Source organism: Microtus pennsylvanicus, chromosome 7, assembly GCF_037038515.1.
Source record: "Microtus pennsylvanicus isolate mMicPen1 chromosome 7, mMicPen1.hap1, whole genome shotgun sequence".
Classification (NCBI taxonomy): Eukaryota; Metazoa; Chordata; class Mammalia; order Rodentia; family Cricetidae; genus Microtus; species Microtus pennsylvanicus.
Genome location: NC_134585.1, coordinates 46,549,105 through 46,575,695, shown reverse-complemented (window position 1 = coordinate 46,575,695; position 26,591 = coordinate 46,549,105). Strand labels below are relative to the sequence as shown.

The following is a 26,591-nucleotide window of genomic DNA, read 5'->3' as shown; positions in this document are numbered from 1 at the left end:
TCTTGTGAATCCTTCAAGACCAAGGCAGAGGAAGTTTTGAGACAAAGGAAAAACAGGCCATGACCACAGGCACAGGATAAAGCATCGCAGCTTCACTTGAGGATTGGCAGCATCAGCCGAAACTAAAGAGGACAACCAACACACTATCCCCAAGGGCACGGACAGTTGGGGCCCTACTCACACCTTCATGTGGGGCTTCAGACTCCAGAACTAAGAAAAAAACCTCCGTAGCTCTAAGTCTCCAAGTTGTGATAATTCATTACCACAGTCTCGGGAAGCCAATTCATTCACTTTCCTCATCTACAAATTAAAAAGGCTGGGATTGAACAGTCCATCCCTTCTCAGGTCTGTAATCTTAAAACAGTCATTTCGGACCTGTCACCTTAACTGTGGAACTCCCAGTCTGATGTTTACCTTATGTATCCCCAGCATGGACATGAGAATCATTGTACCCTTTCTGTGTGAGCACATTCCGCACCTTCAGCCAATAGTCTCTAAGATAACAGCACACTTGGGCATGGTCTCTTATACTATAAATTCAGCTGCAAAGCGTGTGCTCGCTCTCTTGTTTCTCACTTCCAGATACTAGACTCTGTTCCTATTCCCCGTCGTGCAGAGGACTGTTATCTAGTAATCTGTAAGTCTCCCCTAAATAAATAACCCTTTATTATTCATAATTCTGAACTAGTGTGGGATTATTTTGTGACTTCCGCCACCATACCTGACAGCCCCTTACCAGGTATCACTGTATCAAAGAGTTGGAGGAAGAAGTGTCCTCCTAAAGGCGGGCTTGTCCTCTGGAGTCTCTGTGCTGTCACCTCAGTCAGTTCAGATCCTTCTCCTGTGCCCTCAGCGGGCACGTAGCTGCAGCACATCAAAAGCAAAGTGTTAGCCACCACAGTCCTTAGGATGTGTGATGCTGACTAAACCCAGCTCTTTACAAAGACTGTTTTACTCCCATGCTTCTATGCTTTGAGTTCGACCTCCCAGCTACTGGATGCCCTTTTCCCACCACAGCAGGAACAGTGTGGTATAAACAGAAGGCTCCTTAAGAACATGCTACCAACAACATTGGTCCTATGAACACAGGGGTCCAGAGCAACAAGCAATTCTGCCACCCCCATTTCTGGTTCAGAGAAGAGATGACTGTCTAGAGCCTCATATGCATACTCCGGGTCAGTGTGCCCTGGTCCCTCAGTGTCTCCCCAACACCTCCTGCTGGAGCATCTACTCCACCTCACTAACTTCTTATATATAGACCCAGTGCCAGCACAGCCCTTCTTTTGATAAACAAATGACCCAAATAACTGTGGCATGAACTGGGGTTGTAAGCTGTCCAATCGCTGCCATAAGCTGACATGTGTGTCCCCTCACAAAGACAGAAGTCACTTGTTGAAATCTGAGCCCCAAGGACATGGCTTAAGGACGTTAAACCTTTGAGGAGGTCTTTAGATCATGAATGGGATTGGTGTTCTTTGAAAGGCGTGTTCCAGACAGACCCGTCCTCTTTTCCAGCGTGGTCACAGGCTTCCAGAGGAGCCCGGGGACTTGAGGTAAAGTCAGAGAGGAAGGTCATCAGGAGCCCTCTGAGTGTAACCTGTACACAGTAACTCAAACTGGTTTTTATAATTTCATAGCTAATAGCTGAGAGCCATCCGATATTTTGTGTATGTGTGTGTATATGGTGTACATGTGTACACACACGTGTATATGCAGTGCACATACAAGACAGAGCATTTCAGTTCTGTTGATCCTGCAGAGTTTAAGTGAATTTAAAAGGGTAACATACATGTGGTCCCTGGACTTCAAGGAGGCTGATCTTTAGTCTCTGCATTGTAAACTACCTTAGAAATAAGTCACAGCTATGTAGCCACGCTTGTGGTGCTCTAGTGCCATCTGCTGGTGAGTTCTCAGAAATGCCTGTTTTTGTTCCTTAAACTGAAGGAATTCCCACAAGATCAATATACCGGGACTGCAATTAGGGGAGTAAGTGGAAAACAGTGCTTACTCTGAGAAACATAACAAACCATCTAAAAACAAATTCAATGGAAATAGGCTCCTACATGTAGCTCTCGGCTGAGTCAGCACCATTAGGTCGTAGAAAATTCAAATTTTCTGACCCCAAACTACCACGTCCCAGCCATTTGTCTCTACACCAAACCTACATCTGAGTCTGATGTATCATAACTTGAGATAAGACCATGGCTCTGAACAGTACAGCAGGGAGTTTCGCCACCTCCGTAAAAGCTGCACCTGTGTGCTTCGTAGCCAGCTGTGGATACTGAAGACATCCGTGTAGGAAAACCACTTCCTTACCGTGCAGTGATGAGAGGAAGCTCTGAACCACAGCCCGCCAACCAGAAGGCTATGCTGTAGACTGGAGAGAATCCCACCACCGAGACTGACTCCACCAGGTTCCCACCTGGACGGGCTGTTCCAGGATCAGCTTGAGAAACTAGAGACCAATGATCCAATTAGTACCAAATAACTCAAATGGAGGCTCGTAAAGTGGAAGATTCTGGCTGAAGATGATGAGTCACGTGCAGACATGAAGTCTAGATCCCTACCCATCTACTACATCGGAAAAGCTCCCGAAGAAGGGCACAGGAGGACAACATTCAACTGATTACCAAGAGGAAAATGCAGCCATGTACGGACATGAGGATAAACTCCGCAGCAACGATCAACCAGCCCCCACCAGCCACACACCTCTTGTAACACCCCTTCACTCTATGTGTGGGCGACTGGTACCCCTTCCTTCCACAGCCTGTGGAAACCTTAGTGACACACAGAAATTCCCCCCTAGGAATGCCATCCACCTGAGGAATGGACTAGGCTCTCATCACAACCAGCGCTTATTCATGGTGAAGTGATATGTGTACAGAAAGATGCTAGTTCAAATCCAGGGTTTCCCACTTTCCTCGGACAGCCACTCTGCTAACCAACATAAGCTCCGCAATGTTCAGCTTTCTTGTGTCTAAAGTGACAATCACAGTATGTGGGATGGATGGAAATCTTCCTGGTAGGTAATTCAGGAAGGCTGCTGACTTTAATGACCACTGAACATTTCAATATCCTTTTGTCTTCCTGCTGGGTAACACAGCTTTTCCTCAACATTACTTACGGTTCAGATTACAAAGAGTTCAGGGGCAGTGATAGCCTTGTCTTATTTATTTTGAATGACTACTTCTTTTATTGCTTGTTTTCACTACTTTTGTTTGTTTTTGCTTGCTTGCTTGCTCGCTTTGAGACCGGGGTCTCACTGTGTAGCCCTGGATATCCTGGAACTCGCTATGCAGACCAGGTTATCCTTGAACTCACACAGGTCTACCTGTCTCACCATCTCCAGTGTTGAGTTTAAAGACATATGTCATGGTGCCTGGTCCTGTATGCCCAGTTCTTACTGCAACACTGGCACAGAGCAGTTGCTCAATATGATTATGTGCTCTCTAAAGAGATGGTGCCGGGAAACTTGGGTTCCAGTCTGTCACCATATCCCAGTTGTATGCACTGGGAGAGAGAAAGGCTTTGAGAATAACCCCTCTTAGCCTGATTTTTTTCATACATAGAATAGAGGTGACAGGACCATCTCAGGTGCTCTTGAGAACTACATGAAATAATGATAATGATGATGATAATGATGATTATGAAAACATCAAAAATAACAATAAAATAATAATAAATAATGAACGCTACCATAATAGACACAAAGAACTTCCACAGACTATTAAGCAGAATAAGTACATAATATATTGATCAGACATTCATACTGTTAATCATGATGAGTGAGTTCATTTACATAGTTCATCTTTTCATTAACTAAAACTCAGGGTGGGGGAGTTGGTGTCCACAGAGCAAACTAACAAAGAAAGACAACTGTTTCCTCATCCCAGTCTTCATTCTTGTCCCCGGCCATCCTTCCATGTGTCATCTTTCTCCCCGGATGATTCTAGATCGACAAGAGCTTTGCAGTAAAAAGTGGGGTGGCAAGAAAAGGCATTGGGTCCTTGGTTTCCAGGGTATGGAGGAGCAGAATGGTGTGCAATGGAGAAAGGAGAAATGAAGCGGCACCTGTTATCTAGTCTAGAGTCTCCTAAACTATATGTTTAAGTCTGTGAAATACTGGCTCCTCTGAACATCTGGGCGGTACTTGGGACTACAAAAGTTTCCTGGCCAGTTGTCTCAGACACCAGCAAATTCAGTCGGTCGTCTCAACGTGAGTCTGAACAGCATCATTTTCCAAGTGTGCCAGAGCAAATGATTAGCAATGGCTCAGTGCTGATCTTGGCTCTTTATTACAATCGCTTTACAGAGGAGAAAAACAAATATTCAAAGTCAGACGGTAGTAAAGAGAAGGCATAATAGTATAAGCACAAAAAGCAAGATAAAATAGTGAGATAAACAAAAGAGATATAGAGAGGGAGAGAAGGAGGGAGGGAGGGAGGGAGGGAGGGAGGGAGGGAGGGAGGGAGGGAGGGAAAAAGGAAGGAAGGAAGGAAGGAAGGAAGGAAGGAAGGAAGGAAGGAAGGAAGGAAGGAAAAGGAAGGAAGGAAGGGCGATTAGTTGGAGAGACATAGAAGGAAATGTGCACAAGGCCAACCCCATTTGCCTTCAAACTATGGCAGGCAGGAGAGAGCCACCCATTCTCTCCTTCAGAAAAGAAAAACAACATCTAGTGTGGAACTTTGAGACAGGCATTTGACAGGCAGGCCCAAGAGAACAGCAGATGTGACAATCACCTGTTATGCTTGTATCTGCAAGAATAATTTCATCCAGATAGAGCAGGCCTGCCTTCAGGGCCACAGGAAGAATGTCAATCCGCTGAACCAGCAGTGGTGTGTTTGCCAGAGAAGATGGGAGATCCTCAGAGCGACGCACACATGTGTCCCAGAGGTTAATGCAAGTGAACTGCCAGCTGCCAAAGCAGAACGGGAGAAGCCTCTGGGTAAAGTCTCCGGGCCTCCTCCTTCAGACTGGGACCAGACAGCCCCTCACACCCGGGGTCAGACTACTTTCATCTACAACACTGGTGAGTCACATCTCAAGTCAGTCATTCATTCGTGACACTAGGTATCAGCAGTACTTTCAAATAACAATGCAATTTTGCATCTTAAATAGATAGAGTACATGCCAGTCTCTAATCATCCTGGGTATTCCTGTATCACCGACTCATTGAGCTTTAAAATAACTTCAAAGCAATGAGAAATGTCTGGACAGGGAACAGAATCAATGGACCAGGGTGCCTTCAATTTATTACAGAACCACTTGCTGAATGCACTTCAGTGAAGTGCAGAGTCTCTGAGTCTCAATTCTCCTCATCTTAAAAGTTCTGTCCCTAAAATGATGCCAGGGTCCTGACGGGTTCCTTCTATACTCATAACCATATCTCTTGTCAAAACTGCTTTGTCAGGTCAAAAAATTTCAAAGTCTCAAGTTATAATCTGAGACCCAGATGAAATATTCAGTATCTCTGTGGGCCACAGTCTCTAAAACAGCAATCCACCCCCCCCAACAGGCAGAATCCACCCACACCTCCCCACCATAGCTACCTCTCAGGGTGAGGTTCTGTGAGACTCCAGTCGCAAGTGGTATTCTTTGTGACATTTTGGGAGCCAGATACGAAAGAAACGGTCATCGTCAGGGTCCTGTTTATGTGGCTTCTGTATGCAGTGCACAGCTGTGGATACCAAATATGCCCTTCAGTTCAACACTGCCAGAAGCTGTGATTCGGACACCGTGTGACAAAGAGTCTGCCTCTGCAGATCTTGCTGCACGCTGTACATATGAATCTAAGTCCTGCCTTTCTCAGGTTTTCAGTCTAGTCGGAAGCACAGAGCATTATTCTTTACTCCCTAAGCCAAATCAGGAAATAACACAGTAACTGCTTTCTCTGAGGCCAAATGGAAATGGTATTCAATGTGAGACTTTTCAAAGTCTAAGCACTGTGTTCAGCAATAAGGATTTTAAAGTATGTCAGTTATAAAATCCCTGTTTTAACCCAGGCCTCTGTGGGCCTTCAGTGAGTCATTTAATCTACACTAGCTCTCCTGCTCTAATCCCCAGGGTGTGTGTGTGTGTGTGTGTGTGTTATAGTTAAAGGAACAGAATATGAATTTAAGAGGGAATAGTGGAACACAAGAGTTGGAAGAGGAAAAGGTAGGGTGAAACTTAGGGAAATGCAATCAGTACTCATGTATAAAATTCTTTAAAAATTAAGTAAATACAAGGGGAGTAGGTATATCAGCTGATCCATTAATTATTTACATTATTGCAATAATGATAATAATAACTACCCACAGCTGGGTCCTCACTGATGCAAAACATCTTACTATATTAACCTTCACCCTATTCCTGAGCGCTGGACCACATTAACTGTTTCAGAGATGAGTCAATTAAGACATGTCATACTTAAGTAAAATATTAAGAACACACAGATGTGAATCAGTGTTCAAAACCAGAGTCTGTCTGCAAGATTTGCACTATTTCTCAAGAGTAGAGAGCAAATAAAATATTTAAATAAATAAAAATGTCCATAGGTCTTCTTGCTAACAGTAACGTTCTTAGGTTACAACAAGTAGGGGCTTAGAGAAGCCACTAAGAAATGTTAAATTTCAGCTTGCAATGCACCGGGAAAATTATATCATTTCCTTGTATGTCTGTCATGTTAGTGTCAAACCCAGAAAATAATGCCAGCTCCTTCCAACCTGCCAAGTCCAAAAACATGAAGGTAGATACTCACATATGGGTACTGATCCACCTGATAGCCATTTTTGTCAGGAGAGGGGTAAAGGATAAGGTGTCGAAGTTGACCAAGGCTGAATCTGCCACAGAAGGGCTCAGTTGAACTGGTGAGGACCCCATCAGAGCTGGAACCTTCTAGGCCTGTATATAATCCGAATAAAAGGGAACATAGGCATCGCCATGAAACAAGACAGTATGTGTATAAAATAAAAACAGTAACATCGGCCTCTCAGCCTATGGAGAGATGGGAAGAGCCCAGGGGTCTAGCACCCTCCAATTGGAAGGCTCTAGCTATGAGAAGTCCTTTCTGGCTACTACAGAACATGGAATAATAATACCATTTTCTCTATGTGCCTAGATAAAAAAAACTGATGACAAACAAGAGAGAAGGAAGGTCAATGGAAAAAGGAATGCTTTATTTTCTTATTTTATGTGTATGTGTGCCTGAGTGTACGGAGTGTACCGTGTACATGTGGGAGACAATGGGTGTCCATCAAGGGGGAGTGTCAGATCACCTGGAGCTGGGATGGGTGCTGGGAACTGAGCCTGAGTCCTGTGCAGGAGTAGTGAATACTCTTAACCATTTCCCTAGCCCCTCAATAAGACTTTAGTTCACTTTAAGAATAGTTTCAGAATATGTTGTCCATTGACTGGGGAGGGCAATAAAGCACATTAGCATAGTTTAAGAATTTCTTCAACTTGATATACCTTGGCTGGCTGATATCCATGGAAGACTCGCCTATATCTAAAGAGAAACAGTGGAGGAGTGGTTGTGGGGAGTAGATGGGAAATGGGGTGAGGAATTGGGAAGAAAGAAGGAGAGAAAAGTTTTGTTGAAATGTAAAAACAAAAGAATAAATAAAAGAAGAAAAAAGAATTTCTTGCCTACGTTATTTTATACTAATTCTCTTGTATGAGCTAGAAGTGGTGGTGCATGCTTGCAGTCCCAGCTACTCGGGAATCGGGGACAGGAGGGTCACAAGTTCAAGGCTGATCTAAACAACTTAGTGAGAACTTGTCTCATTTTTTTTTCTTTAATTAAAAGGACGTTAGTATGGCTCAGCTGAAGAGCTCCTGCAGGGCATCTGCAGTGCTTTGCAGTTTGACCTCCATCAGCACACACACAAAAAACCATTGACAGGAATTTTGAGTTTGAACTAAACAAGATTTTTTTTTTTTAAGTTACCATTGCCATGTCTACTCTCTACATTTAGAAGAAACTCTCTGGACAGTGTTTCTCTCCACTGAACTACCAAGAAGACTGCTTAGACTGGCATGCATCCCAACCATCTCTTCCTGCATGCACAGCTACTCTCGTGGTCACTCCATCCAGACCCAGGGTCCTGCTTCTATCTGACTCTACTAACACTCTGGGCAGGAAACAGGGATTGTTCCTATGTTTTAAGAAAGAAGGGGGGGGGGCTGGAGAGATGGCTTGGTGGTTAAGAGCATTGCCTGCTCTTCCAAAGGTTCTGAGTTCAATTCCCAGCAACCACATGGTGGCTCACAATCATCTGTAAAGAGGTCTGACGCCTTCTTCTGGCCTTCGGGCATAAATACAGACAGAATATTGTATACATAATAAATAAATAAATATTTTTTAAAAAGTAAGAAAGAAGAGGAAAACGGTGATAGATAAGAGGACCAGAGCTGGTCAACCCAGGAGACACCTTGCTCAAATCCAAGTCGGAGCAATATGTGAGCTGAAACGGGTTCCAGATGGCATTTTACTGCAAGCAGCTCCTCAATGGTGGTTTGGATCTATTAAAATGAATAAAAAGGCAGTCTTTCAAATGTCAGGCCTTAAACTCCATGCTCACCTTTGTTATTGGAAGGAGACTCTCACCTGTTGGGCTGTAGCATTGGCAGGAACTGGCTGGCTAGACACATTGTTCCAAGCAAGAAAAAAGCTTCCTGTAGCTGACACATTCAACATCTGAAAAGTTGAGAGACAAAATTCACTGATGTGCAGTGTCCGGAGTCAAAGGGTTTGACTAGGAACAGAGCACAGCTCCTCCACATGCCGTTTCCATTTTATTAGTTTCAGATTTCTAAATATACATGATCTAGAAACCTCTGGAAAACAGTGTCACCATCAAAGGAAACTTTTTTTGGAATGACATGAATGAGGGATTTTCTATTTATTTGTGTTGCTTTTCCAATAGTACATAATGTAAAGGTAGCCACGGCACACTACACTTTCGAGAGGATGTGATGTAAAGGCGGCCACAGCACATCTCATCTTTGGACCTTCCCTTCAAATGCTGCCGCGAATGAGAGGCCTGAGAGCCAGACGCCAGCACATGGCACGCCACTGTCTCGCGGAGCTCATTCCATGTCTACTCCGCTCCCAGCAGACGTCCTCATCTGGGCGCGTCATGCTTTCGTCCTGAGATGGGACTCATGAATCACTTGCACTGCTCTACTTTTCTCAGTGGTTCTTTATGTCCCTGTCACTATTAAACTAGAAGCTGTAGAAAGTGGGGTCTACATCGATCGCCTCTGCATAGAAAAAGCAACAACAGAAAGTATATAGAAGTTTCTCAGCAAAGACGTGGAGCACATCTTGACAGATTAGACAAATAAACACAACACATGGGTAAATAAGCTCAGAATGGGTCAAAAAGCTATGGTGGAGTGTGTGTGTGTATGCACACACACGTGTGTGTTTGTAAATGACCTTATCTATAGTTGGAGAAATAAGTTCTCCACAAAGAAAAGACCTGAGACTGGAAAGTTAAGCACTGGCTACTCATTCAGAGGACCTGGGTTCCATCCCGATTACCCATGTAGTGGTTCACAACTGTCTATAACTAAGTCTCCAGTTCCAGGGAAACCCACACCCTCTTCTATCCTACACAGACACTAAGCACACATATGGTAAACAGACATATATTCAGGCAAAATAATCATACATAAAATAAATCTAAAAAAAATTAAAGACTTACCAAGAATTTAAATATTTCAGAAATAAATCAATATATACACATAAACAAAAAATAATGTTTAAAAATAAAAACAAGAAAATAATTTTAAAATTTATGACCCTATATCCTGTATCTGTAAATGCATCTCAGGCTTTCTTACTTTCAGCCAGCTGCCCTTCTACTGAGGAAGACTCCTCTCTACCCATGCCTTATTTTCATGACATACAGACCTGTATTTCTGGAAGTCTCTGGGCTCGGGCTCGGATCTGGTGTTTCTCCAGAAGGTATGTGTTGACCACATCAGGATTCAGCCAGGTGTTGTGGATCTGGACCCCAATTCTCATCCCCCTGCTGGGGGCGATCCCAAGCTGCTCTGCTTCCAAGTAGTACTTGGCACTGCCCCGTAGCTCTAACTTAGTCGTCTTCTGTTGCCAGTTTCCTTCATTCCCGTTCCGCTCCCAAGAGTCGAACCAATCAGCAGTGCCAACTCCAACAGAGGCCACTTCTACCTGTGCCCGAATAGCCAGTCACGTTCAACACGGTGACTCTTCCACGCATCTTTGTTCTCAGACAGTGAGCATTTCTAAACCTACCGACGTGACATTTTCAAGTGGTCCACACTTTTCCTACAACTTAGCCCATTGACTTTGGCCCTGTGGCTATGTGTTTAGGAGCAGCCCCTGCCCTCACACCCTATGTCTGTATGATGCGATGGAAAGATAACATTAAATATGTGAAAGACCTAGAAAGGCTCCAGCTCATCAAAACCCGTGTCTTTCTCCAACCAGCAAATGGATTTCAGAGAGCATACTAAGAGCATCATGAGTCTTTGTCAAAGGCACAAGAGGATGTTGGCTGATTTCTAAAAGTACAATGCTGTGGGACAATGGTCTTGTATCCTGTAAAGACTTGTCACTTGTATTGCTCTAATAAACTGCTGATTGGCCAGTAGCCAGGCAGGAAGTATAGGTGGGACATCCAGAACTGAAGAATTCTGGGGATAGAAAAGGCTCCATCTGCAGTCCTCATCCAGACATAGAAGAAGCAAGATGAGAAGGCATCGCTGATAAAAGCTACCAAGCCACGTGGTTAACACAGACAAGAATTATGGGTTAATGTAAGTTATACGCGTTAATAAGAAGACTAAGCTAATAGGCCAACCAGTTTATAGTTAACATAAGCCTCTATGTGTGTCTTTGGGACTGAATGGCTGTGGGACTGGGTGGGACAGAAACCTCTGGCAACAGTACAAGGCTGGTTAAAAAAAAAAAAAAAAAAAAAAAAAAAAAAAAAAAAAAAGCTTCCTACATGATGCTAACCCAAATACAGTGGAAAAGGCACGGGTTGAATTAGAGAGTCAGACCAATCGGATTTTGATTGGTGGATACTTCTCTTATTATTCAAGTGGTCCCAAACAGGCCATACAATCCGTCAATGCTGAGTGGAATTGTGCATATTTCACAGAGATAAAAATAATAAGCGAGATTGTAAAATGTAGCACAATGCTAGGCTCACAATACTATTATAGTCCTCCAAATTGCTTTTCAGTGGTGTCTTACAACTATAGAACAGAAAATCTTTCTCTCTGATCCTTTCTTCTTTCAAGGGCAAAGGGCCATGAACAAAGGAAAGGTCACCCAAAGGAGGGCGAGTACCTTAGTCCTTGGCTCCTCTGAGCAACTGAAATACAAGGAAGCTGGGCTATCTGCCTGGATCCAGAAGGTATAATTGTTTGTCTCTGGAGCCACAAAGAACCCGCTGAGCCGTGCTCTGAAACGCAGAGGAATAGAGAGTCAGGTGAGAGCAAACAAGGCCGGGGCCACTGAGCCAACATACAGCAGTCCTTGTGCTTTGCTCATTATGGAAATGACAAGGGAAAAAAACTGACTCTTAAACCATATGATTATTCTGATGAGTCTAGAGAAAGCAATCACACCTGCACGGTCTCAGTTTGTCATCCACAAATCCCTTTGCAGTTTACAATTCTCAAGAGGTCATGGCCACAGCACAAGATGATGTGGGGGCTCCACTTGAGAAGACCACTTATCTCCAAAGCAGATTTAGAGCTACAGGAAATATGGGTTTTACACATTGGTCGATATTTGACTGTAGAGCTACAAAAGGTCTTACGATCACCAGAATGACCAACACTGGCTGAGAACACTGTCAAAACACCCCAGTTGTTACTGGCTCATGTGACAAACGATCCCCTAGAAATATCACTGCACCATTCCCTGTGTCCTAGCTTGCCTGAGTTAGTCGATAGACTTTTGATATGGATTCCCACTTTATCTGCAACATACCTGAAACGTTGCCCTTCCTTTGACCAAAATCCAGATGGAGAACTGGCATTGGGGACTATCTGCCACCTGTACCCTGGGGTGGCTTTGGTCAGCTCTACATCCTCCACAGAATCTCCAACTTCAAAAAGAAGTCCTCTATTGCCTGTAAGACACGTACACCCCAAAACCAAGTGGTGTTTCTCCTCAAAAGGATCCTTCTTAAATTACAGAGTGAAAAGCACTATGGGTGTTGTTTATGAAGGTGAGTCACCAGAAACCAAGATGGGAGAGTCCTAAGAGAGAGTCTGTAGATACTAGGAAGTTTCTGGAAAGAAGATAGATAGATAGATAGATAGATAGATAGATAGATAGATAGATAGATAGATAGATAGATAGATAATAGGGAGAGTTAGAAGATAGATAATAGGGAGAATTAGAAGATAGATAGGTAGATAGATAGATAGATGATAGATAGATAGATAGATAGATAGATAGATAGATAGATAGATGATAGATAGATAGATAGATGATAGATAGATAGATAGATAGATAGATAGATAGATAGATGATAGATAGATAGATAGATGATAGAGAGAGAGATAGAGAGAGAGAGAGATAGATAGATGATAGATAGATAGATAGATAGATAGATAGATAGATAGATAGATAGATAGATAATAGGGAGAGTTAGAAGATAGATAATAGGGAGAATTAGAAGATAGATAGGTAGATAGATAGATAGATGATAGATAGATAGATAGATAAATAGATGATAGATAGATAGATGATAGATAGATAGATAGATAGATAGATAGATAGATAGATAGATAGATGATAGATAGATAGATAGATAGATGATAGATAGATAGATAGATAGATAGATAGATAGATAGATGATAGATAGATAGATGATAGATAGATAGATAGATAGATAGATAGATAGATAGATAGATGATAGAGAGAGAGATAGAAGATAGATAGATGATAGATAGATAGATAGATAGATAGATAGAAGATAGATAGATAGATAGATAGATAGATAGATAGATAGATAGATGATAGAGAGATAGAGAGATAGATATAGATAGATGATAGAGAGAGATAGAAGATAGATAGATGATAGATAGATAGATAGATAGATAGATAGATAGATAGATAGATAGATAGATGATAGATAGATGATAGATAGATAGATAGATAGATAGATAGATAGATAGATAGATAGATAGATAGGATAGAGAGAGATAGAAGATAGTTAGATAGATAGATAGATAGATAGATAGATAGATGATAGATAGATAGATAGATAGATAGATAGATAGATAGATAGATAGATAGATAGATATTCCCCCAGTAAAATTTAGTCTCTTGGAAAGAGAACTTAATGAGAGATTAAACATTAAAGAGAGATGCTCTCAGAGGACAGAGGAGACTAGGGAGCCTTTCAGCAGCCAGGCCACAGAAAAAAGCCAAGTCCTGGAGAGGACATGAAGGAAAAATGCTGTTGTTCAGAAGATGTGATCTGTGCAATAATAAGCTGTGGTGTGGCCTGACTTTGTGACTTCTGAAATTGGACATGACCTTCGGTGTCCTTAAAGCCCTGATTCAGCCTGCAAATTCTATTTCATAAAATTTCCAACCCTTAAAATTTTCAAGTATCATGATTTCAATTTATTGACCTGCACACAAAGCCAATCAGTGGCACAATTTAATTATGTGGCATTTAAATGATGCTGTACTTATTAATGTGCACTTTATATTAAGAAAATCTTAAATCAAAAGGCATATGGGCATTGATACTGGAAACTAATTTTGATCAATATTGGATAGTCATCTTGACTGATCATTCAGATTCTTGCTCCACCCTTTACTAGGTATGAGGTTTAGGAGCGTTTTTCAATGCCCTGGGTCGCCGTTCACTCATATATCAAAACAGGGTCAATAAGAACTATAAACAATATACAACAGCTGAAAGGATGTGGAGAGTGAGGACTCAATAAAGAATATCCATGATAACTATTATTATAAACTACCAATGTTGCTCCTCATTGAGCCCAAAGATAAACAGTAAATAAGGGAAAAGCAGGGACTTAGGAACATGTTGAGAATGTTTCTGTAACTTTGGGATTCTCATCCTCCACACTATTGCTATTTTACTCTGGGCAGCTCTGTTGCTGGACTGTGCTGTATACTGCAGGATGGGCTGCATCCCTGATGTCTACTCAATAGATGCTAATGTCATCCTGTCTTCTGAGGACAAGAATCAGGCATGTTGGAGCAGTACCGCTTTACGTGGAGTTTTGCCCCACTTCCATGGGACAAACCTCAAAAGCTTTCATAAAGGGCATCTCTAACTCAAACAGCTGCTTTCCGGAAACGATCCTACCATGGCTAGAGCAGCTTAAGCAACAAACGCTCAACAAGGGAACTGGCTCCTGCTTCCTGCTGCAGGAAACACTTTCTTTGTATTACTTGTTTCAGTACCTTTGTCTCCTGGAATGGGCGCTCTCCTCAAGTAAACACTGGGGATCTGGGTGCTGCAGAATTCTCCAGCCAGAGCATTCTATGTGTCTCCACACAGCAAAGGCCCATCTTTAGAAAGGTTTTGCTCCTGCAGGGCAGCTTTGCTTACAGGTGCCGCGCCTTTGGAATTGGCTCACTACATCTTTAAGCATTAGGTCAGTGCCTTATGCACAGCATTGGACTGCCATTCTCTGCAGAGCAACTTGCCAACCTTCCTTATGCTTAACTGCACTAGAGTCTCTAATGCTAAAATATGGGCGCTTCATACTAAGAAGGACAGGTGGAACCTGCTGCCTTGCCTCCTCCATTTCTGTCTATTGGAGGAAGATGCTGGTGGCCATGTCACCGCATATCCCCATCTGTAATATCAGCGGGCAAAGGCCCACAGGGGAAATAAACAGCATTTAGATATACCCCAGCATGCCCTACTCACTGACCTACCTACTGCTGCTGCTAGGAGCACAAAAGAGCATGCTCCACTGCTCCTGTCTCCTCGGCCAATACACATACACCCTTCCTACCAAATGCAGAGCGTCAGTTTGGGGATTCCGTCCAAAGCTGCCATGTCTTGATGGCAGTTCTATTCTGCCTGGAGTCTATTATTTAGACATATGGCTAGGGCTAGGAATCTAGTGCCATTTACAACTCAATGAATCTGAGATAGTCCCTGATATGAAAGGCTTCGCCACGGCATTAGGGATCCAGTCAACATGTTTCCTTCTACTCTCCAGATTGTTGGGACAAAGCATGATAGTGGAGAGATCACTGAGCAGCCGTGGTGACTTCCTTACCAGCCTGAGGAGCCGTGAGCCTTGCTCCTCTTCCTGGAGCCCTAGTAGTACATTCAATCTTCCTGGGAGACACACGTCTAATGTCACATGGGATGCCTAAGGAGGATTTGTAAAGTTCGTAAATACACCTGCAGATACACATGCACACAAAGAGACACGCACACAACAAATTAATTAATTAAAAAGTAGACGAATGCTTATGGGTTTTTGATCCTACTGCACGTACTGGCTTTGTGGGAGCCTAGGCAGTTTGGATGCTCACTTTACTAGACCTGGATGGAGGTGGGTGGTCCTTGGACTTCCCACAGGGCAGGGAACCCTGATTGCTCTTTGGGCTGATGAGGGAGGGGGACTTGATTGGGGGAGGGGGAGGGAAATGGGAGGCGGTGGCGGGGAAGAGACAGAAATCTTTAATAAATAAATTTTAAAAAAATGTAAGAAAGCTTCCCTTCACAGTCCTGGGTCATTAGAGATAGTAACTCCTATAGCATTTAAAACTGAACCATTTACATCCATTTTAACATAATTACCTGCAATGGTAACCTGGGCAGAAGAGTCAAAGAAATCTCCTGTAATGGTGATGTCTGTTCTTCCACCAAGGCTCCCAACTTTTGGAAACACAGATTGAATTTCTGCAAGAGATTATAAAAACGTAAGCTTCTAGACACACAATGTGACGTGCGCTGGACAGTAAGAGAAAGCATCATAACATAATTCTTACGCCGCAAGTCCGGCATCAGTTGAAGCTTTTCGAATTGTCATTTTAAATGTCCTTAATAATAAAAAGGATGATAAATATATATTATAGAGGATCAGTATTTATAGGCAAGGTCACTCACAGTATCAGTGAAAGTCTTTGTACCCCTTATGCTTTCTTATGAAATAGGTCTCTTCCCATCAAGGGTTTAGTTCAACAATGGAGGACAGTAGTTTACACAACATGGAAGAATCACTAATGGATGCACAGGGCAGAACTTTCGTTGCCCCAATCTTAGTTCTTCCCCATGCTGCAAGCTTCAACCACAGGCACACGCAGATCACCCACACTCAAACCAAAGCCTCTACAGCAGTGGTTCTCAACCAGTGGGTCTCAGCCCCTTTGAGGGTGGAGATCAGACAGTCACTTTATGATTGCTAACAGTAGAAAAATTACAGTTATGGTGTATTAACAAAATAATTTTATGGTTGAGATCACCACACCATTAGGAACTGTATTAAAGGGTCACAGCATTAGAAAGGTTGAGAGTCATTGTTCTATAGCAATATGATAAATTCCCACAAGGATTTTATGTTATCCTTTCTTTAAAGATTTGGTTTAATTACGTGTGTGGGTGGGTGGCACTTGCAGATGCCAGAAGAGGGCATGAGACCATTTTGGAGCTGAGGTTATAGATTGTAGTGTTGGTGCTGGGAACTTAACTTAGGTCTTCTGAAGATCAGTGTGTGCTTTTAACCACTGAGCCATCTCTTCAGCCCCGTGTCCTTTCTTTAAATGCCCACAGTTTGAAGTTTGGTTCCTTTCAGGGTGAAGAAGAGCTGTGATCTTTGATAAGTTAATTGTATGTATATGTGTATATATATGTATATAATTGTAAACTTATATACATATATGTAACTATAATATTCAGTAAACATGTATTCAGAGCATGACATAAACTAAGTGTATTTACTTAGGTCATGAATGCTTCTAAGTTCAAAATAGGAATCTGTTTTTAAAAATTACTTTGCTCCTTGACATCTTCATGCATGAATAAGATGCAGTCTAATAAATTACCTTCATCTCCCACCCTCTCAAGACCCTTCCATCCCTACGAATCCTTTTCCCACAACTGAGTCTTTTTGTTTTGTCTGGTGACCCACGGAGATTGGTCAAGGGTGACTGTTCAGCCATAAGTTCAGTACTTTCCCCTGGAACTTGCTACACTCATCAGTGGGCCCCAAACCCAAGACAAGGATTCCCCCTCTTCCAGAACTTTCAGTTTCCAATAGTTAAAGAGAGAGGGATATGATCTCATGACACCCTCTTCTGCCATAACTGATGGCTAAAGGGTTGACCTGCATCCTGTGCAGGTGCAGATCCAGTGCAGGTTAACTGCAGCCTCTGTGAGTTCAGGACTGCAGTGACTGCACCATGCCTGAAGACGGCATCTTATGCCTCCCCTCCCTGTGTCTGGCTCCTACATTCTTTCTGCCCTCTCTCCCACAGTGTTTCTCCAGTCTTACAGGAAGTGTTTTATTTATTTAAGGAAGTGTCTCCATTTAGAGTCATTGCTTATCCTCTACATCTGGAGCAGCTGCAGGTCTCTGTGCTCACTATTGTTCACCAGAAGAAAAGGGTTCCTGGCCTTTTAGGACAGCTGTGGTAGCACAATCAGAACCCTTAGAGATCACAAGAGCAATCTATTCAGGAGATTATGGAGCCCATAATGGCACAGTGGGTATACAGATAAAATAGATGTGCCAGCCACGTGTAATGGCACAGTCTTTTAATCCCAGAACTTGGGAGGCAGAGGCAGGCAGATACTTGAGTTTGAGGATAGCCTAATCTACAAACCAAGTTCCAGGACAGCCAGAGCTACACAGAGAATCTCTGTCTTGTAACTCAAACAAAATAAAATAAAATAAAATAAAATAAAAAGTAGACATGCCATATTTAAGAAGCGTATGAGAAACAAAATGAAAGAATTTGTGATTCTGTGAGCATGATCATAAAAAGGACAGAGAATTTTGGGTGACTTAAAATACTCTTCCTCACCAGCTGTTTTAGACAATTTTAGAGTTAAAAGGAAAAGCACCACATCATTCATTTCACAGATACTGAATCCAGGCTCAGCAACTTAGGGGCTTAACCACACTGGACTAGTTACGGAGCGCTAGCCTGCAGAGGCTCAGCCCCAGACTCTACGGATTGTCCATATCCCCAGGGATGCCGCCACTATGAAAATGCTAGTGCCTCTGAGTCTTCAGCCCAGGAAGTATATGATAATGGATATTGTCAGCCTGCCCCTCCAGCACGGCAGGGCTCTACAATCAGAGCAGAGTCGTGAAAGCCTAAGGTACGGTACCAGAGACAGCATGCTTCCTGAAGGGTGTTGATTACGTGCAAGGGATTTTTTTTACCAGTTTGAAAGGACCTTTGGACAGGTTGCATACCCTCTTAATCTGTTTTCTCCAAAGAAAACTAATGGTGATGTACTTTTTCTTTCAGTTAAAAGAAATGAATATTGAAGTTATATGCCAAACACTCAGTAAGAGATTGATCATCTTGTTGCTCCTGTTACTGTGTATCCATCGGTATGGGTAAAGTTTCTTCACAGCAGCTCTCGAACATACTAGACTACTGTTTAAAGACAAGACACGCCAGGGTCAGAATTTAGTTCCAGCAGCATCATCTGTCCAGAGAATGAATGGCATTTGTCCCACCATCTATGAGATGATAGTTTTCTCATTTGGAGAGGCAAATTTTTGTTGCTTCTGAAATCTGAACCTCTCACATACCCATTTTCAGTAGGTTTGTCATTATATTAAAACCTACACACTGTGTGCACTCTTTTTTTTTTTTTGATTTTTCGAGACAGGGTTTCTCCATAGCTTTTTTGGTTCCTGTCCTGGACTAGCTCTTCTAGACCAGGCTGGCCTCGAACTCACAGAGATCCACCTGCCTCTGCCTCCCGAGTGCTGGGATTAAAGGCGTGCGCCACCACCGCCCGGCACTGTGTGCACTCTTTAAATAACCAACTGCCTACTACTAAACTGAGTTCACAATTTCATGCAAGTTTCCAATTTCAGTGTTCTTTCAGTATCAGGGTTTGACCATCAGAGGGCAACACCACAGTTTAGCATCAAAATAGTCAAGTTATAAAGCATTGGAAGAATTCAGAGACGGGTGCTAGAATGACCAGAAAGACATCCTATTAAATTTTTTAACCACCACCTTTATTCTGTTATTTTTTTTTAGAACACAGAGGAAGACATGACTATTGTTTATTTCATTCTGTCTATATCCATAGACTTTGTACAGACATCTACGATCGAGCCTCTTTGGATGCAGCACTTGACAAGACATCTACCCACAAGAGTTCACATCTCTATCAGTAGTCCCATAGACTGCACTGGTGCTGAAAACTTCTTGTCATGTAGTAGTATCAGCAACCCTCTGTAAGGATGTATCACAGTACACACCACCAATATCTGTGGTGTTGCTGGTGCATATAAACCTACTGTGCTGCCATTGGGGGAGGATGAACGAATGCAATGGGAAGTGAAATAACGGCAACTTGTTACACAAATTATTAAACTGTCATACAATAACACAGTGTTAAAATGCAATAAAAAAGCCTAACACAAACATGTACAATCTAGATTTAATAATAGTTCATTTAAATTGCATTTATCTGCTTATTATATTATACTATTCCTATACTTTTTATGCTGTTGATGGTTATTATTCTTGCTTATAAAATAAAGAGCTCATTGTAAAACAGTGTGCTTTATTACAGTGATACCAGCTTCATGCATGTCATGTTTTCCTCATCTCCTACTTGCATGAAGTAGGCACAATGCATAGTTAAGCTGCAGCATCTGCATTTGTTTTTTTGTTTTGTTTTTTGGTTTTTCAAGACAGGGTTTCTCTGTGGCTTTGAAGCCTGTCCTGGAACTAGCTCTGTAGACAAGGCTGGTCTCGAACTCACAGAGATCCGCCTGCCTCTGCCTCCCGAGTGCTGGGATTAAAGGCGTGCGCCACCATCGCCCGGCCCAGAGTCTGCATTTGTGTGCAGGAAAGCTATGAGGAAAGCATGGTAACAAAAGCACTTAATGATGCTTCCTCAGAACATCAATAAATAAAGCAGGACTGTGAATACCAAAGCTGACACAGACACAAGCAACCTCATTTCAACCTGAATCAAGATGTTATGTTAATGGCCAAAGAAAAACTGCCATAGGAAAAAAAAGGAGAGTCTAACATTGGGTGAAGAAGACAGGATGAAGGGACAGAGTACCTGAGTGTGTCTGGTATAGGAACAGGTCCTGTTTAGCACTGATCAGCCAGGCTTCCTTGTGCACCATCGACCTTCAAAGGAAAATTAAGGCTTTTGGTAAAATGTCACCTACTGTTGCATTTTCTAAAAAACTGACTGCTTGAAAGGAAGTTCACAGAATAACCTCCAATAAATTTAGCAGTTTGGACACCGGTTTCTTTTGATAATGAGAAAACAGTATCAGTGGATACAAACTCGTCTCATAGATAAAATGATTGTATGGGAATAATCCCTCTTTTTTAGAACGTTAGAAGCATTAAAGGCAACAGCAAACATGAATGGGCCTGATACTGAGCTAACTTACACTAGATAGATACAGTAGATTCCTACACTAGATAAATAGATACAGTAGAGCTCTACAATACAGTAGATCACTTTCGAGCTGAGAAGACAAAGCAAACCCAAACTTTGAGTTATATTCACATGTGTAGTTGTTAATATAAACACAATAAAATTAATTAATAAACAATGCACTTTCAAGGACAAAAACATCTAGCAGAACAAGAATAAAGGTGCACATATAAATCCAGAATCCTAATTTATCTGTGTCTCCAAAGAATGATGAAATATGAACTCTTTATGTCTTGATGAAGACAACTCCTATAATGACACAATGAGTCTCAGCAAAACTGCATCCCACAACACATGTGAGAGCTACATCAGCATTTTCCTTTGACTTAAGGACTAGTTCTTAAAATTCTGTACCATCCCTGTACTGAAACATTTGTGATGCCCATAGGCAAGACAGAGCACAATGCTCACTCAAGTGAAGGAAAGCAAGGAGATGTAGGACACTTTCTATATTCTATTGGTGTACAATTGGAAAGATGAAGGCTAAAGAGAGTGGTATACAGGATGTTACGCATAATACAAGACACAGACAGATTTGTCTGCCTCAGTTACTTACCTCCCTTTATTAAATACTGAGAAACTAACATTTTGGGAACCTGAAACACAAGGAAATAGCTATGAATACAGGTCTACACATGAATCTCCTAGGCCAGGATATTGATCATCATTACTGTCCAAGCCTGGAATTTCTTTTATGTTGCCCAAGAAAAGGTCTCATGGACTTTCATGACAAAATGGACACATGTAAGTCAAATAAAGCCCAGGGCTTAGATTGAGATGAAGCATGATTTAAATCCTAACATACTAGTGGACATTGTCTATATAATCGCTTGTAAAGTAAAATTGCTGATTATGATAAATAAATCGGTTGACATGGAAGTTGTTTGGTGTAGTGTTTTTTAAAGTTATTTTTGTAGCAATTATTATTATCATGATTCTACCTGACGAATAATTTTTCACATTTCTGGATATCAAGAAAGAAATGGATGAGTCTTTTAAATAATTAACTCTAAAACAGACCAATGTAGTCGCCTTCCACACGGCACTGCACAGTCCCAAGGCCATGTTCCTCCTGGATGGGAAAACTGAGAAAAACATATTGAAGTAAGAATAACCAGGAAATTTCTTAGAATTCCAAACTCTTTAAGAAAACAATATATAGAAGTCAAATTAGCCAGAGAAACTGAAGCATATTGAAGGCATAGTAAGGTCATGGTCAAATACTTATGATAATACTAACTAGAGTTGTCAATATATAAGTCACATGCCAAATGCAGTGTGGGAATCAAAATTTAACTTACTCCCAATTTCTAGGTTTTTTTTCCAAAATCTACTTTATGATGAGTAAAATAAAATCTATCAAAGATAAGAGTTAAAAACAGACAATTTTATGCAAATGAATTGAAGACACTAGAAAAAAAACCTATAGAATAGAATGTGGCTTCACTAAATACTCAGCCCAAGAAGCCAGGCCATAGCATACAATTCTTATAATAACCACAAAGGAAAATTAATCCACCTGGTTGAAATCAAAGTAAACATCTAGTCAAATTGTGGCTATATGACCTAGAGCATGTAGACAATGTTTTTAAAATATTTCATAATGGGACTTTGTGTGGGCAAGGCTAGTCATACCTAGCTCTGGCTTTTATTAAGAGGGCCTGTCTCTTTGAACAGGGAGGGTGAGAAATAGATCTATTATAATTCCACACACCAAACTTGAAACTACATGTACGCACATGTAAAGCCTCATATATATACATTCCCCATACACATGTAAACATGCATACACAACATGAACATCACAAGCGTTTTAAAAGGGAGTAGAGGATAACACGTTTCAGGTAAAGCATTCCTGGTCATTATAGTCACAGTGATTAGGACATGGATTATGGATGCTAGTTAGTCACACAGGGATACAGGCTCAGCTCTGCTGCTTGCTCTCTGAAATCCTGTGTGCTCTGAAAAAAAATAATCATATGCACGTATCGCACGATGATTGACTAACTTCAGTGCAGAGCACTGGACCAGCCTTGGCACGGGCCTGTGCCTTTAATAAACAGGGCCTACATGTTTTCACAAAAGGTTTTAGATTCTGATCTAATTTTTATTTTCAACTGATTCCCAATTCTTTCATCTTTTCCAGTGACTTTAAAGATAAGACAGCTAACTGTTGCACTTGACTTACATTTTTTAAAAGATCAGTCTATGCTTTTGAGGTTGTGCTGTGGAAGAAAAGGGAAGCACACTGGTTCACAAGGAAACAGTAACAACAAAAACTACTCACCAGCTTCCTGTCTGCTTATTTACAACAGAACAAGGAGTAAGCCATTTGTCTCTGCCAGCTTCCAGGATCAATGGGCTGGATTGGAGGGCAGAAAAGAGAAACAAAGACAAAAAATAATAGCATAGTGTTCCCAGTAAACACAGCTGCCAAAAGACTGAATGCTGTGAACTTTCTCCTCTAAGCCTAACCAGAACCACTGCCGGAGACTCAGTGAAGATGGTAACTTTCCTCCTGGAGAGTGGAGGTACCCTCAGGGCCTGTGCTTCCATCACTGCTAGTGGAGTTTTATCCCAAATTTCCCCTCGTCTCCATGATGGCAACGCTTTGTCTGCACAGTTATTGAGCATGTGCCCTCATTGTCTCCTTTTAAAAGCTGAACCCCAAATTAAGGCTGAGACACATCCAAGCAGTGAAAATGGCACATTAACTAAGGGTGTTCTTGGACTTTCTGTCCCCAGTAGAAGTCATTTTTTTATTAAAAAAAAGTAAAAAAAAGAAGTTAAGCATTTCTTAATGCTAAAAATAGAGGGCAGAATGAAAAAGATAGAGAAGCAATAGGAAACGCCTCTAAGACCTTCAGGGGTGAAGAAAAAAATTAGACACACCATATAGACAGCATGCAGTTGGGTAAATAATGAGGAAATGGTTCTTCTGATTTATAAATCATCACTATGATTGCTGTATTTGTTGGGTGACAGCAGCTGTCTAGAGTGCCCCATGAACTCTGGTCTTCTCCCCAGCACAGATGATTTCATAGTAATGTTTTATACTATATGCAAACATATATCCTGGCAGCAGTTTTCCCTCCCTCCTCTTCTCCCCACCACCCCACCACCCCACCACCCCACTACCCCACCTCCTCTGTTCCTATCCTGCAATTCACTCCTCCTCTGTTTCTGTTTAGGAGGTGACAGGTCTCCCATGAGTATCAGCAAAACATGCACACTAAGGTCCAGTAAGACTAAGCATCTCCCCATGTATTAATGGTGTAAGAGTTCGTTTTGCTTGTGTGTTGCTTTCGTTTCTTAATGAATAAAGAAACTGCCTTGGCAACCCACCAACTGGGAGAAGATCTTCACCAACCCCGCAACTGACAAAGGTCTGATCTCCAAAATATATAAAGAACTCAGGAAACTAGACCGTAAAAGGCTAATCAACCCAATTATAAAATGGGGCATTGAGCTGAACAGAGAATTCTCAACAGAAGAACTTCAAATGGCCAAAAGACACTTAAGGTCATGCTCAACTTCCTTAGCGATCAGGGAAATGCAAATCAAGACAACTTTAAGATACCATCTTACACCTGTCAGAATGGCTAAAATCAAAAATACCAATGATAGCCTTTGTTGGAGAGGTTGTGGAGAAAGGGGTACACTCATCCATTGCTGGTGGGAATGCAAACTTGTGCAACCACTTTGGAAGGCAGTATGGCGGTTTCTCAGGAAATTCGGGATCAACTTACCCCTGGACCCAGCAATACCACTCTTGGGAATATACCCAAGAGAGGCCTTATCATACAACAAAAGTATATGCTCTACAATGTTCATAGCAGCATTGTTTGTGATAGCCAGAACCTGGAAACAACCTAGATGCCCCTCAATGGAAGAATGGATGAAGAAAGTATGGAATTTATACATATTAGAGTACTACTCAGCAATAAAAAACAAGGACTTCATGAATTTTGCATACAAATGGATGGAAATAGAAAACACTATCCTGAGTGAGGTAAGCCAGACCCAAAAAGAGGAACATGGGATGTACTCACTCATATTTGGTTTCTAGCCATAAACCAAGGACATTGAGCTTATAATTAGTGATCCTAGAGAAGCTAAATAAGGAGAACCCAAAGAAAAACATATAGGCATCCTCCTGAATATTAACCTTCAGCAAGCGATGAAAGGAGACAGAGACAGAGACCTAAATTGGAGCACAGGACTGAAATCTCAAGGTCCAAATCAGGAGCAGAAAGAGAGAGAGCACGAGCATGGAACTCAGGACCGCGAGGGGTGCACCCACACATTGAGACAATGGGGATGTTCTATTGGGAACTCACCAAGGCCAGCTGGCCTGGGTCTGGAAAAGCCTGGGATAAAACCGGACTCTCTGAACATAGCGGACAATGAGGACTACTGAGAACTCAAGAACAATGGCAATGGGTTTCTGATCCTACTGCACGCACTGGCTTTGTGGGAGCCTAGGCAGTTTGGATGCTCAACTTACTAGACCTGGATGGAGGTGGGGGTTCCTTGGACTTCCCACAGGACAGGGAACCCTGATTGCTTTTCGGGCTGGGGGGGAGACTTAATTGGGGGAGGGGGAGGGAAATGGGAGGCGGTGGCGGGGAAGAGACAGAAATCTTTAATAAATAAATAAATTTAAAAAAAAATTACAAAAAAAAAAGAAAGCCCTTACAACAGAAAAAAATAAAATAAAATATGAGAAAGAGGAAAAAAAAAAAAACAATGCAATGAGTAGCAAACCATAATGATTCCTTCTCTTGAGCCTTTCATCCTGACTTCTCTGCTTCCCATTACTGCAGAGGAGATAAAGGACTTCAGACAAAATCTACATTAAGAACATGAACAAACACCTTTCTTCAGGGCTGAAGCAGATGAGGTGGGTTTTCTGTCTTCTGAACATGACTAATGGGGAATCTCAGAGGAAACCTGGAAGACTGGAGGAAGCTTAGGCTTTATAGCCAATATCTTGTCAAAATATTTGTTCCACCTCCTCTGCTGATCATCTAGAGAAAGCCATTCTTGTTCCTTCCCCTACTCAAATCACACAGAAAACCTGAACTCACTTCAGGGGCCCGTGACTCTCAGGGGAACACTTGAAAGGAGCGATCGGCTATAAAAGGACACAGCTGTTCACATCACCAGCATAAGCACAATAATTGAGGATAATGGGCACCAAGGAAACAATGGTGAGCAACAATTTATAAATGTGTGTGTGCGTGTGTGCACGTGTGTGCATGTGTGTGTGTATGTGTGTGCGTGTGTGTATGTGTTAACAAATGGGGCCAGGGAAACTCAGTGTAATATCACTTATTACTTGCCTAACATAAAGAAGCCCTGGATCCAACCAAGTAACACAGACAGACAGAAAGACAGACAGACAGACACACACACACACACACACACATGTTGATTGGACAACGCAAGACATTTGTCATTTGTATTGATAAGATCACTGTTTCTGTATGTGTAATTTTTTGCTCACTTGAAAATTAGAGTTTTAAATCACTCAGATCCTGGAAACATTAGATGATCAGTAGTTTGGGCTTTATCTGGTCTCACACAACATGAAAAGTATATTTTTTCTCATATATGGCATCTGGGGTGGGAAAGGAAAAAAGAAGATTATAAATATATAATAATAAAAATCAGTGGAGAACAGGATAATAAAATGTTATAGAGTCCCAGATAGATAGATAGATAGATAGATAGATAGATAGATAGATAGATAGATAGATAGATAGATAGATAGAGATGATAGATAGAGATATGCGTGTGTATGTGTATGTGTAACCATGGAATGTCATATACATGTATGGAAACATTATAATGAAACTCCTAATTGTTGACAAATATAGTGATAAAAAACTGGAAGATATTTTCTTTCATGCTATATTATAAGTTATAAAAATG

General features: G+C 41.7%; 1 protein-coding gene across 1 annotated transcript in view; it reads right to left on the bottom strand.

The window, feature by feature from the left end:
- Positions 1 to 26,591, bottom strand: part of Pkhd1 (PKHD1 ciliary IPT domain containing fibrocystin/polyductin) — a 419,145-nt gene that overhangs the window by 375,327 nt on the left and 17,227 nt on the right. Inside the window, exons 7-22 of the mRNA XM_075978902.1 lie at positions 22,942 to 23,016; positions 21,675 to 21,739; positions 21,211 to 21,250; positions 20,265 to 20,335; positions 15,795 to 15,896; positions 15,265 to 15,360; positions 11,972 to 12,113; positions 11,324 to 11,438; positions 9,899 to 10,177; positions 8,588 to 8,677; positions 8,412 to 8,502; positions 6,740 to 6,882; positions 5,550 to 5,677; positions 4,740 to 4,915; positions 2,317 to 2,455; positions 737 to 864 (exon numbers count right to left, since the gene is read on the bottom strand). Of these exons, the coding sequence (XP_075835017.1) occupies positions 737 to 864; positions 2,317 to 2,455; positions 4,740 to 4,915; positions 5,550 to 5,677; positions 6,740 to 6,882; positions 8,412 to 8,502; positions 8,588 to 8,677; positions 9,899 to 10,177; positions 11,324 to 11,438; positions 11,972 to 12,113; positions 15,265 to 15,360; positions 15,795 to 15,896; positions 20,265 to 20,335; positions 21,211 to 21,250; positions 21,675 to 21,739; positions 22,942 to 23,016 (1,880 nt within the window). The remainder of the gene's footprint in view (positions 1 to 736; positions 865 to 2,316; positions 2,456 to 4,739; positions 4,916 to 5,549; positions 5,678 to 6,739; positions 6,883 to 8,411; positions 8,503 to 8,587; positions 8,678 to 9,898; positions 10,178 to 11,323; positions 11,439 to 11,971; positions 12,114 to 15,264; positions 15,361 to 15,794; positions 15,897 to 20,264; positions 20,336 to 21,210; positions 21,251 to 21,674; positions 21,740 to 22,941; positions 23,017 to 26,591) is intronic.